At 60.9% G+C, this 16,249-nt stretch overlaps 6 protein-coding genes across 6 annotated transcripts in view, besides 18 other annotated features; all 6 read right to left on the bottom strand.

Moving 5' to 3' along the window:
• The window catches only part of Tco025E_04943 (uncharacterized protein), a gene marked incomplete at both ends in the record, with an annotated part of 348 nt that extends 160 nt beyond the window's left edge, over positions 1 to 188 (bottom strand). The window contains one exon of the mRNA XM_029371848.1: positions 1 to 188. This exon is cut by the window's left edge and continues 160 nt beyond it. Coding sequence (XP_029228033.1) covers positions 1 to 188 — 188 coding nt within the window.
• Positions 189 to 552: 364 nt separating this feature from the next.
• Positions 553 to 593: a microsatellite.
• Positions 594 to 633: 40 nt separating this feature from the next.
• Positions 634 to 2,517, bottom strand: Tco025E_04942 (uncharacterized protein; the record flags this gene model as incomplete). Its single annotated transcript, XM_029371847.1, has 1 exon — positions 634 to 2,517. The coding sequence occupies one exon, from the start codon at positions 2,515 to 2,517 to the stop codon at positions 634 to 636; it is 1,884 nt and encodes a 627-aa protein (XP_029228032.1).
• A 52-nt stretch (positions 2,518 to 2,569) lies between these two features.
• Positions 2,570 to 2,602: a microsatellite.
• Positions 2,603 to 2,753: 151 nt separating this feature from the next.
• Positions 2,754 to 2,775: a microsatellite.
• A 23-nt stretch (positions 2,776 to 2,798) lies between these two features.
• Positions 2,799 to 2,837: a microsatellite.
• Positions 2,838 to 2,909: 72 nt separating this feature from the next.
• Positions 2,910 to 2,962: a microsatellite.
• Positions 2,963 to 3,215: 253 nt separating this feature from the next.
• Positions 3,216 to 3,264: a microsatellite.
• A 399-nt stretch (positions 3,265 to 3,663) lies between these two features.
• On the bottom strand, positions 3,664 to 6,546 carry Tco025E_04941 (uncharacterized protein; the record flags this gene model as incomplete). The annotated part of the gene is made up of 1 exon (XM_029371846.1): positions 3,664 to 6,546. The coding sequence occupies one exon, from the start codon at positions 6,544 to 6,546 to the stop codon at positions 3,664 to 3,666; it is 2,883 nt and encodes a 960-aa protein (XP_029228031.1).
• A 404-nt stretch (positions 6,547 to 6,950) lies between these two features.
• Positions 6,951 to 6,974: a microsatellite.
• A 212-nt stretch (positions 6,975 to 7,186) lies between these two features.
• Positions 7,187 to 7,212: a microsatellite.
• An 18-nt stretch (positions 7,213 to 7,230) lies between these two features.
• On the bottom strand, positions 7,231 to 8,376 carry Tco025E_04940 (uncharacterized protein; the record flags this gene model as incomplete). The annotated part of the gene is made up of 1 exon (XM_029371845.1): positions 7,231 to 8,376. One exon carries the CDS (start codon positions 8,374 to 8,376, stop codon positions 7,231 to 7,233), a length of 1,146 nt encoding a protein of 381 aa, XP_029228030.1.
• Positions 8,377 to 8,379: 3 nt separating this feature from the next.
• Positions 8,380 to 8,421: a sequence feature (A-rich).
• A 333-nt stretch (positions 8,422 to 8,754) lies between these two features.
• Positions 8,755 to 8,790: a microsatellite.
• A 39-nt stretch (positions 8,791 to 8,829) lies between these two features.
• Positions 8,830 to 8,860: a microsatellite.
• A 22-nt stretch (positions 8,861 to 8,882) lies between these two features.
• Positions 8,883 to 8,919: a microsatellite.
• Positions 8,920 to 9,174: 255 nt separating this feature from the next.
• Positions 9,175 to 9,216: a sequence feature (A-rich).
• Positions 9,217 to 9,534: 318 nt separating this feature from the next.
• Positions 9,535 to 9,560: a microsatellite.
• Positions 9,561 to 9,575: 15 nt separating this feature from the next.
• Positions 9,576 to 9,608: a microsatellite.
• Positions 9,609 to 9,649: 41 nt separating this feature from the next.
• Positions 9,650 to 10,225, bottom strand: Tco025E_04939 (putative cytochrome b; the record flags this gene model as incomplete). The annotated part of the gene is made up of 1 exon (XM_029371844.1): positions 9,650 to 10,225. The coding sequence occupies one exon, from the start codon at positions 10,223 to 10,225 to the stop codon at positions 9,650 to 9,652; it is 576 nt and encodes a 191-aa protein (XP_029228029.1).
• A 361-nt stretch (positions 10,226 to 10,586) lies between these two features.
• Positions 10,587 to 10,685: a microsatellite.
• A 399-nt stretch (positions 10,686 to 11,084) lies between these two features.
• On the bottom strand, positions 11,085 to 15,821 carry Tco025E_04938 (uncharacterized protein; the record flags this gene model as incomplete). The annotated part of the gene is made up of 1 exon (XM_029371843.1): positions 11,085 to 15,821. One exon carries the CDS (start codon positions 15,819 to 15,821, stop codon positions 11,085 to 11,087), a length of 4,737 nt encoding a protein of 1,578 aa, XP_029228028.1.
• A 111-nt stretch (positions 15,822 to 15,932) lies between these two features.
• Positions 15,933 to 15,961: a microsatellite.
• A 129-nt stretch (positions 15,962 to 16,090) lies between these two features.
• Positions 16,091 to 16,147: a microsatellite.
• Between the last annotated feature and the right edge of the window lie 102 nt (positions 16,148 to 16,249).

The following is a 16,249-nucleotide window of genomic DNA, read 5'->3' as shown; positions in this document are numbered from 1 at the left end:
GGTTGGCGAAATTTGGGCGAGAGCAGCGTGTACCAGTACGATTCAAGGCTCACAGAGTCATCATATATGTCCCGCCATATCCTAAGCTTCGGCGCCTCTATCTCCGCCCCGGTGTTGAGCAGCTCCTTCATGAGGTTGTCCCGCCAGACGCGGTTGGCGGAGAGGTAGTTCCAGTCTATTGCCTCCATGTCGTCTCCGGCCTGCGGCTCGCTTCGCCGCTTCTACACACTCACGCACGCCTATTAAGCCACCTTTTTGGGTGGGTTGGAAATCTTGCAACCCTCAGTGCCTATCTTTTTAGTTTGCTTGTTTTATTGTCTATTCCTTCTGCAACCTGCGATGGGGCACAACATTCCCCCCCCCCCCCAGCCAAATAGAAAAATGGAGCAAAAGCGTGACACAGAAAGCGGTATACAGAGGGGAAGAAGGCGACAGAGCAACACTACCTGCACGTCTCCGCCCCTCTCGCTGTGCGTGTGCGTGTGTGTCTAGTGGGTGGAGGGAGAAGCGGGGGATATTTGACGTCAGGGAGGCTCAACGCACATGCACGCGTATATATAATTATAAATATATATAAATATATATTTGTATATGGCTTTAGCTCGGCATCATCGCCGTCAAGACATTGCTTTATCACAACGTTCTTTCTGTGCGCCCCCACTGCTTGTCTAGCCCCGCCGCAAGTTCCTCCCACGCGCGCTGCTCCAGCATCGCGACCTGCTTCCGCTTCACGAGCTCCACGCTGACGCAAATGTAAAGGGCCATATCATTGGCACTACTGTTGCGGCTAACGGGTGTCCTCGGCGGCGGCGGCGGCGCGGGTGGCGGGGCGACGTCTGCCGCCAGAGCCGCAGCGGGCTCGGTGGCACGCTCCAGGCGCGCGACCGTGCTCCCACTCCTCTCCTCCTCTGAGCTGCTCGGTGCGGTGGCACTCACGCCACTGCAGAGACTGGCGCCATTTCGTGTAGTTGTGCCGAGTAGAGGCGGTTTTGCCGGCAGGTGCGCGGGGGGGCGGTGAGCCGCTTCCTCCGCCCACGTTCGATGCACGCCGGAGGGCGTGCGACTTTGTCTGGGCGGAGGCTCACTTTCGGCGGCGGTGGCGTCTCCGTCGGCGCCATTCAGCTCGACCGCCATCTCGTGAATAAGACTCTCCTTGGCCGCAAGGAGGCAGCGCGTGCTGAGGTGATTCAGCAAAGTTTGCCGCTGGGTCAACAAGAGCTTTCGCGAGAGGTGCGCCTCGCGTTCGAGGTGCGCCCGCTGCGACTGCTCTGCCTCCTGCAGTACGCCCTGCGTGAAGCGGGCCCACCTCACCGCCGCCGCGCCGCCTTCGCAGGGGGGCGTCCGTGCCTGCTTCGCCCCAGACGATGGACTCCTCGCGCTTTTCTCCTCAGTTTCCCAGCGATGCGCCGCAGCTTCCCGGAGCCGCGCTTGACACGCCGCTTCGTACTCCCTTGCCCCCGCCCGCACAGCACTGACGGCGGATGCCAAAAGGCCGCCTTGGGCATCCAGTCGCCGCTGCATCCACCGCCTCGCCTCCCTCAGCTCCCAGGCAGCGGGCATTGGAGGCTCCAACGTCCATGCCCGCGGCTCTGCATCCACCACTGCAGCCACTTCCTCGCGTGCGGTGACGAGCAGCGTGACGCGTCCCACCCGCTCCTCTACGGCGATGGCGTGCCGCCGCACCGCCTCCTCCGCATCACAGCGCAGCAGCCACAAACGCCGCTTAGCAAAGCCTGCCTGCACTGCTACCTGCCTGGCAGTCCACCTATCAAAGCCCAGGTTACATACAACTCCGTCTCCCTGAGAGCCACGCGCTACCGACACCAATGAGAATGGAGCCACCGGTACCGTGGTGGTGGCTGCTGTTGCTGTTGCCGCTGCCGGTGCCGGTGCCGGTGCCGGTGGTGTTGGTGGTGATGGCGGCAATGGCGGCGGAAGGGCGTACACGCCTTCGGGTACACCGCGCGGGGCCGCATACCACGGCGACGTGGAGAGTCGTGCCTCGCTTGGCCAAGCATGACTGCGACTCCGGCTCTCCACGTTGCCGTCCCGATTTTCGTAGTACTCCTGGGACGCGTCGTCGTGCCCTGTTTCCTGCGCCTCCCGCCAGCTGGAGGAGGCCGGCTCAGAGGCGAGCGGCACGCCTGGCGGAAACAGCCGCGCCGTCACCGCCATCTTTCCCTCGCACCACGCAATGGCCACGTTCACCTCGCTTAGCCGCTGCAGTGCGTGCGGTCCCGGCGATGCCCCGCGGCCGCTGCTGCAACAGTGGGCCTCGTCGCGGCCTCGCGTGTCTGCGGCCGCGTCGAGGGCGAAGCGTCGCCGGTCCTCCAACCGCGTCAGCGTGCCGGGGCTAGCCAGCGCCTCGTAGGCCGCGAGGATGCCGTCCACGAGAAGCGCCTGATCCTCGGCGAGCGCGCCGGCGACATTGTCCTCTAGCGAGCGCAGGCGGCGTGCGCAGGGCGTGCGAGGCGCCACCGACGGCAGGCCGGTGTTCACGCCGTCCCCCCGCCGCATCGCCGCGGACGCGCGAAGCACCAAAGCGGGCGAGTGGGTCCCCCGTCCCTGAAACAAACAACAACAACAAGAAGAAAAATAATAAGGGGGAAAAGTATAGAAATGAGCCAATAGCAAAATCGGGCCGCACACCGCCTCTGCTCCCGCGTCTATTTTGTGTGGGAGGGGGCGACGACGAGTGTGCCACGGAGCCACCGCCGCAACGAGTGAGGGCGTCGCTCCTGCGGTTGCACGTGCCCCCTCCTCCTCCTCCTCCTCTGCATCTCTTCAGCCAAACTGTGCACTCGCGCACACGCACCCACCCACCCACACACACGCACGCCACGGGGGAGACAAAAGCTGTAGGAGTCACACGGCGCGGTCCATTGCGCCCCGACATCGGCCCTCCCTCTACACACACGCACACACACAAACAGAAACACACAAAGAGAAATAAAGAAAAACATACATGTACATTACACCCCGCGCCGCACACCACAACGGGGCATCAACAGAAATACATCCATCAAGAAAAAGACACATGGAACAGATACATTACTTCACTTATTTGGCCTCGCCGCGGCACCCATTTCCGTCCGCACGCTGCTAAAAATAAAAAGGGGATGCAGCTCTACACATGTGAGCGGGTCCATGGATGCTGCGGCGCCAAGCAGCAGCCAAACAATAGGAGGAGCGACAAGCGATAGAGGGAGAGGAATAGGGAGGGAGGGAGGGAGGGAGGGAGGGAGGGAGGGAGGGAGTGAGGGAAGGCAAGTACGAAGCTAGGCACCCCGCAAAGTTTCTCGCGCGCTCTAAACTCAAAGAACAACAACGCCAAAAGGAACAAAAAAAAAGACATTTCGGCAACGTAATAACAATATAAAGATAAGAACAAAGTTGATTGTACTTCAGCGGCTTTTTTTAAAAATAAAAAATTATTTTGCAAATGCAACCATTCTTCCTCTGCACTTGTAGCTCCTTACATCAGCCACGCCACGCCACGCCACGCCAAAGCGGCTGCACTGCACTTTTAATTCCTGATCCCTACGAGATAATAATACCACACGGGGAAGCAGCAGAGGAAGGGGGTGGGGAAGCTGAAAAGCGGCAGGGCCGCACACGCACGGGTTTTCCTGCTTCGGACCCAGTTGTGGGGAGTTCGCCGTTCTAATCACGCAGATTCTCCTTAATGTAGGCCCCAACGCAGGCGGCAAGCGCGAGGTCCACGTCCTTTACATCCAGCCCCATTGACTCTACAAGACGTTGCTGCGTGTAGCCGACGGCGCCTTCATGGACCCCGGCCGGGTAGGACTCCTTTGCAGCTGCGGGGACAAACAGCTTCGCCGGCAAGGGACGGGCAGGGTGGTCAGCGACGATTTGCTCCACGTCCGCCGCGTCGCTGATGGAAACCACTACGGTGGACTTTGACTCCATGAAGCGCAATTTATTGGCACCGAACCAGCTAGAAAAGACCTTTTCAATCGGCTCCGAATCCAGCTGATCCATCATCTCCGGCGGCGGAAGTCCGGCGAACCACGGCAGGGCGTACCGGCCGTGGCGTAAAACGTCCCCCTCTATTAGCAGCTTCAGCATCGTCCACCCCACCGAGTCTACCGTGAGCTGCTTCTCCCCTTGCTTCTTCACCGACTTGAGGTTCGACACCTTGAGTAGGTAAAAGATGACCGTGCAGTACTGGTCGTAGTCGACTAAAGTCAGCATGCGCAGCGGCTCCTTAAACTGCGGTGCCCCGGCGTCGGAGGCCCAGTCGCGCTGTAGCGCCTGCGTGATTCCTTCATGGCCCTCAAACCCCAAATCCACGGCGACGGCGTAGAGGGCGCGGTCCGTCCCCATGCCGTGCAAACTCTCCACATCGAGGTAAAAGCCGCGTCCGGGGCTGTACGGCACAACTCTGCTGATCCGGTTGCCCATAGGCTTGGCACTCCCCCCAAACGCAGCCACAGCCTCCTCCCAGTCGTTGAAAGACGGCAGAGTACTCTGATCTACTTTCTGCCGCATCAAGTACAGTTCCCGCTCCGCGGCCGTGGGGCGTGGCTCGCGGGGAAAGTCAAAGTGTGGCGCGTTTGGGTCGCTGTCTAGGCACCACATAATGTAACCACACGGGCAGCACCCCGCATGAGCCTTTACTGGCGTAAAGAGCAATTCATACAGCGCCTGCGAGTTTAGTGCGTCCTCTATTTCATCCTGCGAATACTGCTTCATAGCTTTTCGCTCCGCAAAAAGTGAAACCCCCGAGAAAACGTCACGGGCCGCGGGTCGTCGCGGGTCCCCCAGTCGCATTCGTGAGACAAAGTTGCCACGCCCCGCGTTTTTGTGGATGGGCAAGGCGGCATGCCCAAAGACGCACGGCCCCACCTCATTCCGGGTGACGTACTCAACAATGACAAGGGCGTGGGTTTTCTCTGTCACAATGATGCTTGGCATGTTTACCTTGAACAGGGGAAACATGGCGCTGGCCCCAATATTCGGGTACTGGATCGCGTCGGGGGAGCGCAGCAGCACCGCGGGACTGCCGGCGTTGCTCATGACCTCCCCCGTATTCGGGTCTACGTGCTCAATCAGGTACACGAGGGCGCGCGAGTAGGCCGCGTTGAGGGGAAGGCCGGTGACGTAACTCACGTAGAAACTTACCTCATCGTTGTTCGGTCCATGACCCGCTGGTCCGCGTGGCGGAAGCGGGGCGTTCTCGGCACGCACCTGCAGCAAAACGCTTGCCTCCATATCTAACTCCTGCGTGAGTTTCCCGAGGCGCGCATGCGAGGCGGCGGAGGACTTGAACTTTGCGGGAACAATGAGGGTGCCCTTGTCGTCAAACTCCAGCTTCCAAAGACGACTCTTGACGAGGGCCATGTCCGGCTGAAGTTCCTCCTCCTCCTCGGCCGGGGTTTGCAGCTGCCCCGACGACGACGAGGAGGACTGTGGCCCTTTCCCCACCGGAATCAGGCGCAGGGCGGCGGCGTTGCTCAGGTATTTCTCCGCGGCGGCCAGTACATCCGTTGCCTTGGTGCTGTGAATCGTCCCGCGCAGCATCGTCTCCGGGAGGCTGTTGTTCGCCACCTCCAAGGCGACCGAGGCGTCCACCGGCGGCTGCCGCAGCGCCGCTATCCACATGCCCTCTTGACGAGCGCACACCGAGGCCCAGAAAAGGACCTTGTCGTGGCACGAGAAGGTGATAATGAAGACGTGTAGCTCATTGCTGCGCCGAACTGTAAAGTCAAACGGGGTCTTAAGCGAGACGGCAAGCTGGGCAAAACCCTCCTTTTGAACTGTTAGGGGGAAGTAGCACCGTTGCCGGATGGACTCCAGCAGCTGCTGGTCAATGCCGTCGAGGAGGTGGTACTCGTCCACGGCGACAACGACGTCCTCTAATGAGACCTGAATATCGACACCAACCACGCGGTCCAACAGCAGCGCGTAGCTATTCGGCTCCAGCAAAGACATGGATGGCGCAACAGGCGCGGAAGCCACACCGTTTCCATAGCCTAGACGCCAATCCGACGACAGCCGCGACCTGGGAGATTGCTGCTGCAGTTGTTGATTATTCCAAAGCGCAACTTGTCCAGCGCCGTCCTGGTACTCGTTGGACGGCGGCGGCAAAATCCGCACCCCCAACTCACCCCGAAGTTGCGCCACCTCCTGCTGCGCCCGTGAGAGTCGAATCGCCATTTGCGCCAGCTGGTTATTCATGTACAAGTCCTTTTCGGGGAGGCTGTAGCCAGCGGGGGGGCCAGCGATCGCCGGGGCCGTCAGCTGCCGCGCCAGCGCTATGCTGTCCACCCCGCCCGTGTAGACCGGCGCGCTCAAAGCACCGGCGGGCACGGCGCCCGGGAACGGGTTCAACAAACACGCATCGCCCTGTAACACATTGAAGTCGCCGGGGTACACGCCGTTGTGGAGGTTGGGCACGACGCTTGGGGCGTACTGCAACTGCCTGGCGTAGGCGAGTTGCGCGCCGCCGCAGTTGGTCCGCTGATGCAGCGCCAGCTGCTGGACGGTTGCAAATAGAGCACCACAGGTGGCACAGTAAAACATCTTCGCTTGAACGGAGGTGGTGAGCCACCATCTCCCACACACAAAAAGAGAGAGGGGGAGAAGGGGAGAAAGCATGGGGGAGGGGGGCGACCCGCGGTAGCCAACACAACGTCGCAACAGCTACAGCGCGGGAGAGAAAGCGGAGTTGACGTACCATTGCTGAGCTGCCTAGGGTCATCACTGGTGCACATACTGCGTCTACGCATAAATGCTGCAAGCCAACTCGAGAAAGAAGAGGCGGGGACGGACGCGCCACCACTAAAGGCAGAAGTGGTGGACCAGCAGCCAGGAATGCGCCTCCGACTGCGGCACTGCCTGTACTATTCCCAGAAGGAGAGAGTCGCCCCCTGGGAGGTTGCGGCTTGGGTCAGTGTGCGCCCAGTCCCCTCCCCCTACGGAGGCGGTATATATACATATATATATGTATACGTGTCCCACACGTACAGAAGCAAATGAATTCAAAAGACATACACCACGACAAACGGGCACGTATGATGAATCCACGCGGTCGTAGCTTCTCCCTCTCCGCAGCCTCCGAACGACAAGAAGACAAGGCCCAAATCACATGTCACTCACGGATGCGGCGTTACACCCCCCACATCCCCTTTGAACCCGCGCAGCGAACGCACAGAGAACGCACAGAGAGAGAGAGAGAGAGATAGAAGATATGTATATGTTATTCCGTCAGTAGACGGTGCGCCCATGCAAGGCAGACACCGTGTCGAGCTCCACCTTGAAGCGATCCCACAACCGTTTCCGCAGTGCCCGACATCGCCCACGCCAAGTGCGTGACACAAAGCACATCGTCTTCGGGGGCACCTCTACACGCGCTGCCAGAACTTCCGTTTTGATGTACCGCACCTCGGCGTGCTCGCCCATCGTCGGGGGTTTGGAAACGTCACGTAGGAGATAGCGGGGGTCAATGCAGATACTGCAGACCCAATCAATTTCGAACCGGGGATTCTTCCTTAGTTCCTTGGGGTCCACGTAGTGGCGCAAAGTTTGTTTGTGCTGCAGAATAATCCGTTCCTCGGCCTCGTCTTCGTTTGTCTCTTTTTCGGTGTACACGTGGACAGTCCAGAGGACGTCCTGCATGCGCCTGCACCACGGGAACTGGAAAACGCCGGTAAGCCACTGAAGAGGAAAGAAGACGACACCCTGCGCCATGTACTGCATCACGCGAAGCGTCTTGCTCTTGACGGTGTACTGCGGCGCGGCCGACATCACGGCGTCGGCGGCGCCGTAGCCCCGCGGCCATCCCTTCGGCGTCGTCGTCGTCGTCGTCGTCTCCGCCGCGCCTGAGGCGTCGTCGTCAAAGGCGCTGGACGCCCCGCCTTTCCTCCTCACCTGCAGCATGTCGCGCTGCAGCAGCACGGCAAGCAGCAGCGAAGCCGTATCCGCCGTGCCCAATCGCTGCTCCTCCGCCTCCCACACAGAGTGCAGCGCGAGCGCGTCTTCGCCACACAACTCCGTGAGCAGCTCCAGCGAGGCGCGCACGCGCTCGCACCTCGAGGCGAGAAGCTCACGCCCGGCCGCCGTCGCCGCCGCCGCCGCCAAATGCACCGGATGTCGCCGCTGCCGCTGTTCCTCGTCCCCGCCCGCCGCGCAGTAGTTGTGGCGCGCGGCGGTCCTGACGTACACGGGGATGCGCGGGAAGTCGCGCGTGACGGAGGTGGGGTCCTTCACAACCTCGCGAAGGAGCTGCACGCGCCACGCGCCCTCCTCCTCCTCCTCCGCCGCCGCCGCCGCCGCACCGCCGCCGCCGTTCGTCTTCAGCGGCGTATCGCGCCCACCACCGCTGCAGGGGCCGCAGGACGCCGCCGATCCCATTGCTTTCTTTTTTTATTATTTATTTTTTCTTATACTTTTTTTTTTCTCTCTGGCGGCAGAGACGCCCCCACGGCCCTCCTCCGTCGAATGTCGGCGCCTTTTCCGCCTCTCCCGCCCCGCTGCGGTAGCCTGGAGGCAGCCAAACACCGGGAGAGCGGGAGAAAGGCACAGGCGCAAGCAGCGGCAGCCGTGCGTGCAGAAAACAAGACACGGACAGACACACACACACACAGACAAACACACTACAAAAAGAAAAAAAGATCGTGCCGCTCACGACACACCGGCCTCCCACTTCATCCCGTCCCCAACTGACAGAGAGGCTCTTGCGGCCAGATGTGCTCTACGGGGTTATTTGCCCCCACAGAGATGTACGCACCCCCCCGCCCCGCCCCGCCCCGCCCCGCCCCGCCCCGCGCGCTCAGTACAGTTGTGCAGTCACATGGGCACGGCCACATATATATTTATATAAATATATGCACATATAATTCTGTAAATAGTTTTGTGTCTTTCTTTTCTTTTCTTTTCCTTTCGTTTTCTTTTTTTACCGGCTGCATTTTGCTGCATTCACGTCCCCTCCCTCTCCCTCACCACGGCATCAGTGCAACACCGGTTCCTTCCCCGCCTCCTCGGGCCGCTCTGTCATTGCACGCGCGCATAAAAACTCAACGCACGGCAACGCACATAAACACCTCTCTGCACACCCACACACGCACACACGGGGGTAGTTAAGCAGTTCCGTGCATCTCTGCATGCGTGCACACACACTTAAGCACCTGCAGTGCTATACAATTATTCCTGTTTCTTTTTTTTTTTTATTCTTCCTTTTTTTCCTCTTTGTTTAAATATAAAAAAAAAGCAAGCAAGCAAACAAAAAAGAGAAGTGTGTTTGACCTCACAGTTGCGCGCAAGCATCGTATCACATGATTGCATGACACTACGCGAAAGCCGGTCTTCTTTTGTTTTGGCTTTTTTTTGTTTTTACGTGGCTGTCAAGAAAAACACGGAGAGGCGCAGGAGCACGCACCTCCACGCACGCGCAGCGAGACACGCACGGGGGGGAAGTTCCCCCCCCCCGGCCCCCGGGAACGATGACAGCGGCGGTCGCAATATAAAAAGGGCGGCCAAACATGGCACCTTAAACCAAAAACGCACGCACACAGAGAGAGAAGAGAAGAGAAGAGAGAAACGCGCAGGGACTGCAACGACGAAACAACAACAACAACGAAAGACAAACGGCGGCAATACAAAATAACGTAATGAAAACCGGCGAGCCCTACTTTGGCGACTGGGCATCAACGATGCCGACCGCGAAGGGCGCCATCAGCCCCTCACAGGAGACCCACGAGTGGAAGTGGTCGTACAGCGCCGTGCAGTCCCTCCCCGCGCACTGCCGCAGGATGCGCTCCCCGCCAGGGTGGAAGCGCTGAAACTTCGTACAGTCGTACACGACTCCCCGCACCACAAGCCACAGGTCGTCGGGAGTCGCGTGCGCCATGACCTCCTCCATTGTCAGCCGCGGCAGCTCCGCGCCGTGGCTCCGCGTCCCCCTCGCCTTCTCGCGCTGCTGCCGTTGCTGATAGTCGCTCCAGTCACGCATCGAGCACCCCATCTGGCGCGGAACCTTGACGCGCGAAATGGAGCCGAGGATCTCTGGCGTTGCGGGGATGTAAAAGGTGTTGTCTCCAACAAAGGGCTCAACCTCCGTTTCACTCTTGCGCTGCGGCGGCGGTAGCGCGTCTGGCGGCCTCGCTGCCGCTTGCCGCACATTCTCGCCGCCGAAGCGGGCGAAACCCTTGTTGCCTTTGCACACAGCCCCCGCGCTGCAGCGCCGCTGGGTCGCGTCGTCCATGCAGCCCCTGCGCAACGACCAGCGGGAGGCGATGGGCAGCCGTGAACCGCTTCAGTCGTTCCTCCCCGCCGCGTAAAATGTCTTGCGGAGCCGTTTTACTCCTACTTTTATTATTACCCTTGTAGTTACTTATTTATGTGCAGGTCCCGTTTGTTACTCCGCTGGAGTGGAGGCCTGCGGCAAACCCCCGCCGTGTGTGTGGGGAGTGGGGTGGGGGGGCGTGGACGCCTAAAGGGCCAGGCGCCGCGTCGCCACGTGGCGGTCTCCCCCCGCGCTCGTCCACGCGCTCACGCGCGACGGGAGGAGGCAGACGGAGAGGCGGGCACGCTCCGCGGGGCGGAGAAAACGTCACCGGCCGAAGACAAAAAAAAAACAACACAAAAACAACAACCCAACAACAACCACCACCACCACCAGCTGAAACAAGAAAAAAAAACTAAAAAAGCAACAAAAACAGCAAAGCAGGACACACACAGAGAGAGAGAGAGACAAAATGCAATCAAAAACAAAGACAAAAAAAAGGTGGTGGGCGGCACTGAAGTGGGACCCTTGTTTATCCTACAAGCGGCGGGGAGGAGAGATGGATGAAGAGAGGGGCGGGAGAGAGGCAGTCTGCACGCGGAAGAACAAAAAAACACGAGGCAGATGCAGAGTGAGACGAGGTGAGTGCGATGATCGTGGGCCGCCGTTGGGTGGCAGGCCCCACAGAGAGAAACGATGGGGAAGGGACAACACGAGAACAAAAAAGAAAAGAAACAACGGCAATTGAAAGACACTCAGAACAATCCGGGAAGGAGAGCAGGTGAGAGTGCGAAAAAAAAAACAAATGAAACAAGGGCCTCAACATGACCACGCCATCTCATGATGCAGTGTGCGATTGGAGCGCCCTCTGCACCACACTGACGCCGCCGGCGCTCGTGTCGTGCACTATAAAAACCTGCGGACCGGCGGGGGGTTTAGGCAACCAGCACGTCGTGGCGCCACCCCGCACGACACGATCCACGTCCTCGACGTCAGGACGCAAAAATGGACACGCGAAAGCCACATGCTGCCACTCCGCCACCCCGCGCCGCGTGTTTGGCTCCACATTGCTGCGGTACTGCGGCACCGGCCGCGTCTGCCAGCAATCCCACGGGATGCGGTCGTTGCTGCCGGGCGCCGGCCGCGGCGGGGTGGGCGGCAGGAGCGGCGCACGCTGGTAGCAGGAAAGCATCACAACGCCGCTTCCGTCCGGCGCGGGCGGGGCAACGGCGGGGAACATCTCCATCCGGCCATCCGTCACGAGACGCATGATGTGGGAGTCGCTGACCATCGGCCGCTGCGGCGGCGCCGATGCCAGCATGGCCGCCTCCGACGACCGGGAGGGAAGCGACGGCGCGGGCGGCGCAATGGAGGGAATATACCGCGCCGCCCGCACCGCCGCCGCGTCGTCGTAGTCGTTGTCCTCCCCGCCGCTCCTGGCGTCGTCCCTGGCGAAGAGCCGCAGCGGCTTCATCGGGGGCGTGCGCGGGAGCAGAAAGGCTTCGCACGGCGTCAGCTCCAGCGGCAGGCTGAGCTGCGCCACGGAGAGCACCATGCCCCACCACAGCGTGAAGGCATCCACCTCCGCCGTGGGCGACGGCGGAAGCCCGCGAAGCTCCTCCACGGCGGGGGAGGCGTCCAGCGGCAGCTCCCGCGCGTCCTCCGCGTTTGCCGCGGCGGCGGCGGCGGCGGCGGCGGCGGCTTCTCCCGCCACCAGCGGACGACCGGCGAGGTCCATGACGACGGCGCTGCCGTCTGCCCGGCGCAGGAGTCCACGCGACACCCACCGTCCCCGCGTCCAATACCCGGCGTAGACCTCCCCATTTGTGTACCGCCTGATCCCCAGCATTCGGCGCTCCTCCATGCGGCGGTAGCAGCGGTCACACACACGCACCTGCCCCTCCACCTTGAAGTGCAACGGCATCGCCGCCCGGCGTTGCGAGCACCGGTCACAGACCACCTCCCCGCACAAGCGACAGTGGTGCCGGCGGAGAAAGAGTGAGAAGTTCGCCTGACACTGGGCACAGCACTGACAGTGGACGTCGTTCACCATGACGGGCGGCAGAAAGCAGTCGTCGCGTTCATTGCCATTGTGGTACGTCGTCTCGTACACGGTCTCCGTGAGGGCGTCGTAGATGCGTACAAATCCAGTCAACATGTCGTCGCTCCACTCGCCCTCAATAACACAGTCCCCAAAGTGTTCACTTCCCTTTCCCTGCTTTTTACCGCCGCGGAAACTGCCGTAGAAGACGCTGGTCGCCATCAAAAGCTTACCTTCACCTTCAATGCGACCAAACGCAAAATCTCCACTATATACAACGCCATCTTTCCTTTGCAAAATCCCCGTACCGTGCCACTCTCCATGCTGCCACTCCCCGTTGTAGCGGCTACCGTCAAGCTCGTACGATTCCCCTCGGCCGTGGTGGCGCTGCTGCTCGTCTAGCTCGCCGTGGTAGCGCAGCGCAGTGAGTTTCCCGTGCTGCCAGACTCCCTCGTAGGCGGAGCCGGACTCCGCGCAGTAAATCCCCGTACCATGCCACTCATCGTTTGCAAATTCCCCCACGTACTTTTCGCCATTCTCCATCATCTGCACGCCCCTGCCGTGGCGGTGGCCCTCGTGAAAGGCACCCAGGTAATAGCCCTGCTTTCCCCACCACAACGAACCGTAGATGTGTGGAATGCAATTGCACGTGTACCCCTCATACACGATATATGGCGTCTCCGGGGAAGGGGAAGAGGATGAGTAGGAGGAGGAGAAGAATTGCGGCAGCGAAGCCTCTTCCTTGTCGAGGGTGCCAGAAGAGGAGGCCGCCGCCGCCGTCGCCTCCTCCTGCGGCGCCGTGGTTGCTGCCGTGGAGGACTCTGGGGTGGCAAGGCAGCGCATCGGTATCCAGATGGAATTAAACTCCAGGCCCAGCATCGCCGCTCGTGCGCAGTCCACGCATGCAGGCATTTGCGCAGGCACGGTAAATGCGTCACCTGCGGCGGCGGCTGCGTTGGTGGTGGTGTTGCTTCCACTAACAACCACGCTTTCACTCATCCGCAACCGCACAAGGGCCTCAATTTTTGGGCGACCACGGACCTCGATGGGGTGTAGGCAGGAGCTGCAGCTTCGCCGCTCACAAAGCGTGCAGCTCGTCTCCTTGCGGAAGAAGGTGAAGGGTTTGTCACAAAAGACGCAGTTCTTTGAGCCCGCGCCGCCGTCCGTCGTCACCACCGCACCGCGGATCTTGTCGTGCATGGGGGCGTCAGGCCGGTGCGGGAGCATCAGACGCGGGTGGTTATGCAGCCACACCGTGCGCAGGCAGACACCCGACTTGAAGAAGACGCGCCCATGGCGCTCTTGCACCCCCACCGGAATCACCGCAGGGGGCTTAAGCAACGCGGTTGCCCCACCGCCATTGCCGGGGCCCGCCTGCAACGCACCTGCCGCCACCGCCACGGCACCACCACCGCCGCCGCCGCTGTTGCTCCCGCTGCTACTGCCACTTGCGCCGTGAGCCGTCGAGCCGGAACTACTCCCAAGGCGTGCCATGAGCGCCTGATACGTGGCGTAGGGAAGCAGAGAAATATCCCACTCGCCCTGCAGCACAAAGTGCTCGCGGAAGCCAATGACACGTCGGGTGTCCTTGTGCTCCGGCAACGCCTTTCGACGGAAGAGGCCGATGAGGCGGCCCATCACGCCCAGGTAACTGCCGCTGCTCGTGGCATCTGCTTCCGCGGCGGCGTCAGCGTCGGTGCCGGTGCCGGCGTCGGCGTCGGCGTCTTCCTCTGGGGCGTAAATGGGCTCGCGTTTGTCGGTTGCGTAAAACGCCCCAATTCCCACCGGGGCGTCGAGATGCCAGTCCCCCGCAAAAAAGGAGCCGTCCGTGAGCCACATCTGACCATTGGGCCCGTCCCGGAGGCCGCCTTGAAAGCCACCTATGTACACGTCGCCGGAGGGAAACTCCCACGACCCTGCTTCGCACGACAAGACATCCTGTGTCCAACTCCCCATGATAACGTGCCTGGCAAGCCGAAGCACACCGGCACCGTGGCGTACGCCGTGGCGAAAGAGGCCAAAGTGCTCAAACAGCGGCTGCGTGCCTGTGAGGGCGGCGGCAGCAGCGGCGGCGGCGGCCGTTGGGCTACCATCCCCCCTGCCGCCGCTAACGGACATGGCGGGGGTGCCGGCGCTGTTCCCGGCCGTCACGCACGTGGGCGGCTCCCGAAGCAGCAGATGCCCTATGCCGTTAAACGTCACCCCGTCCCACTCGCCGTCGTAGCCCTCAATAAAGACGTCGTTGTGCCACATCCCCGCCTGGATGGATCCAGTGGCGCTCTGTAGAATGCCTTGCCCCTCCCGCAGATCATTGACGAAGCAGCCGCTGTACTCCCCGCCATCTGCGTAGCGCAGGTTGCCTGGTCCGTGCCGTTTGTTCTTTACAAATCGTCCAAAGTAAAAGTCTCCGTTGCGGTACCACAGCAACCCCCGGTTGTGCATCGTCTCGCCAAGCCACTCCCCCTGGTAGCAGGCCCCCTCTCCAGGGGCGGAGTCGTGCCAGAAAAGCGTCCCCTGCCGCCGCTCGCCCCGCTCAAACTCCCCCACAAAGGTCGACACACCCGGGTACTGCACCACGCCTCTGCCCTGGATAAGCCCCTTCACAAAGCGCCCCTCGACCGTGGCGCCCTTCTTCCGCAGCGTGTACTTCCCATCACCGTGTCGCAGGCCGTCCTTCCACATTCCCTCGTAGACGTCGCCGTTTTTGTACCGCATGGTGCCGTGTCCCTCAATCTTGTCACTCGTAAACGTGCCGTAGTACTCGTCCCCGTTGGGGAACAGCATCACCCCCTCGCCGTGGCGCTTGTCGTGCACCATGGCCCCCTTAAACTCTCCCCCATTCACGTAACTGATTTTCCCATTCCCGTGACGCTCGTCTTTGCTCCACTGACCCTCGTATATCTCGCCGTCCGCGGTGGTGAGGCGCCCGCGACCGTGGCGAAGGTTTGACGCCCAGTCACCGTCGTAGGTGTCGCCATTTGCGTACCGCATCACGCCACGCCCGTGGCGATGGTACCTATAATGAAACTCCCCCCTGTACTCCAGTGGCGCATGCGCCTTATCAAAGGCTGAGAAGACAGACATGCCGCGTAGCACAAAGTCCGTAATGCGGCGACTGTACGTCATTACCCCGCTCCCGTGCATCTGCCCCTCGAACCAGCCGCCCTGGTAGGTGAAGGAGGAGGTCAGAAAAACGCCCTCGCCGTGAAACAAACCATTCTTCCACCCCCCGCCGTATCGGTCGCCATTGCCGTAAAAGTTTGAGGAGGACTTGAAGAGCATGATCCCGAGGCCGTGCGGCTGCTCAAGCAGCAGGTCACCGTAGTACTCGCTTCCGTCCGGCATGGTGCGCGTGGGTGGACCCCGCTCACGGGGATTGAAGGCAAGCACTTGCTGCGGCGTCACCGGCGCACACAGCACAGACGCCGGGTCATAAAACATAAGCGGCGGAACCTGAGAGACGTCCTGCAGCGGCGGCGGCGGCGACTGCGACTGCCACGCTGGCGCACCCGCCGGCACCGGCTGATCTCCCATATGGCGACGGCACAAGTTATACTGGCGCCGCGGCCCACAGGAGTACCACTTTTACTTTTTTTAAAAAAAAACCTCCTCAACGCTTGGAGCGTTTCCGCCTGCCTCTCGCAGATTTATATATATATATATATGTACGTATACGTGTGTATGCAGCTCTCAAATGCAAGGAACAACTACAACTGTGCAACGCTCCACCAGCAACGCAAAAACGGGAGGCAAAGAAGGCAACAAAAAAAGAGACTGCGCCTGAGTAGCAACGCGGAGCAGCTACACACACACACACACACACACACACACACACATATACACATACACACACATCACACCGCCGGGCATACCGCCTCCCACCCACAGCCTGTTTCTCGCCGACGCACACCGCTCTCGTTTCCACGCGAGACGCGCATTACTCACGGACACAACTTCGCCAC

This window comes from Trypanosoma conorhini, assembly GCF_003719485.1.
Source record: "Trypanosoma conorhini strain 025E chromosome Unknown Tco_14.4_contig_00270, whole genome shotgun sequence".
Taxonomy (NCBI): Eukaryota; Euglenozoa; class Kinetoplastea; order Trypanosomatida; family Trypanosomatidae; genus Trypanosoma; species Trypanosoma conorhini.
The sequence above is the reverse complement of the archived record's forward strand: the minus strand, read 5'-3'. Positions and strand labels throughout refer to the sequence as shown.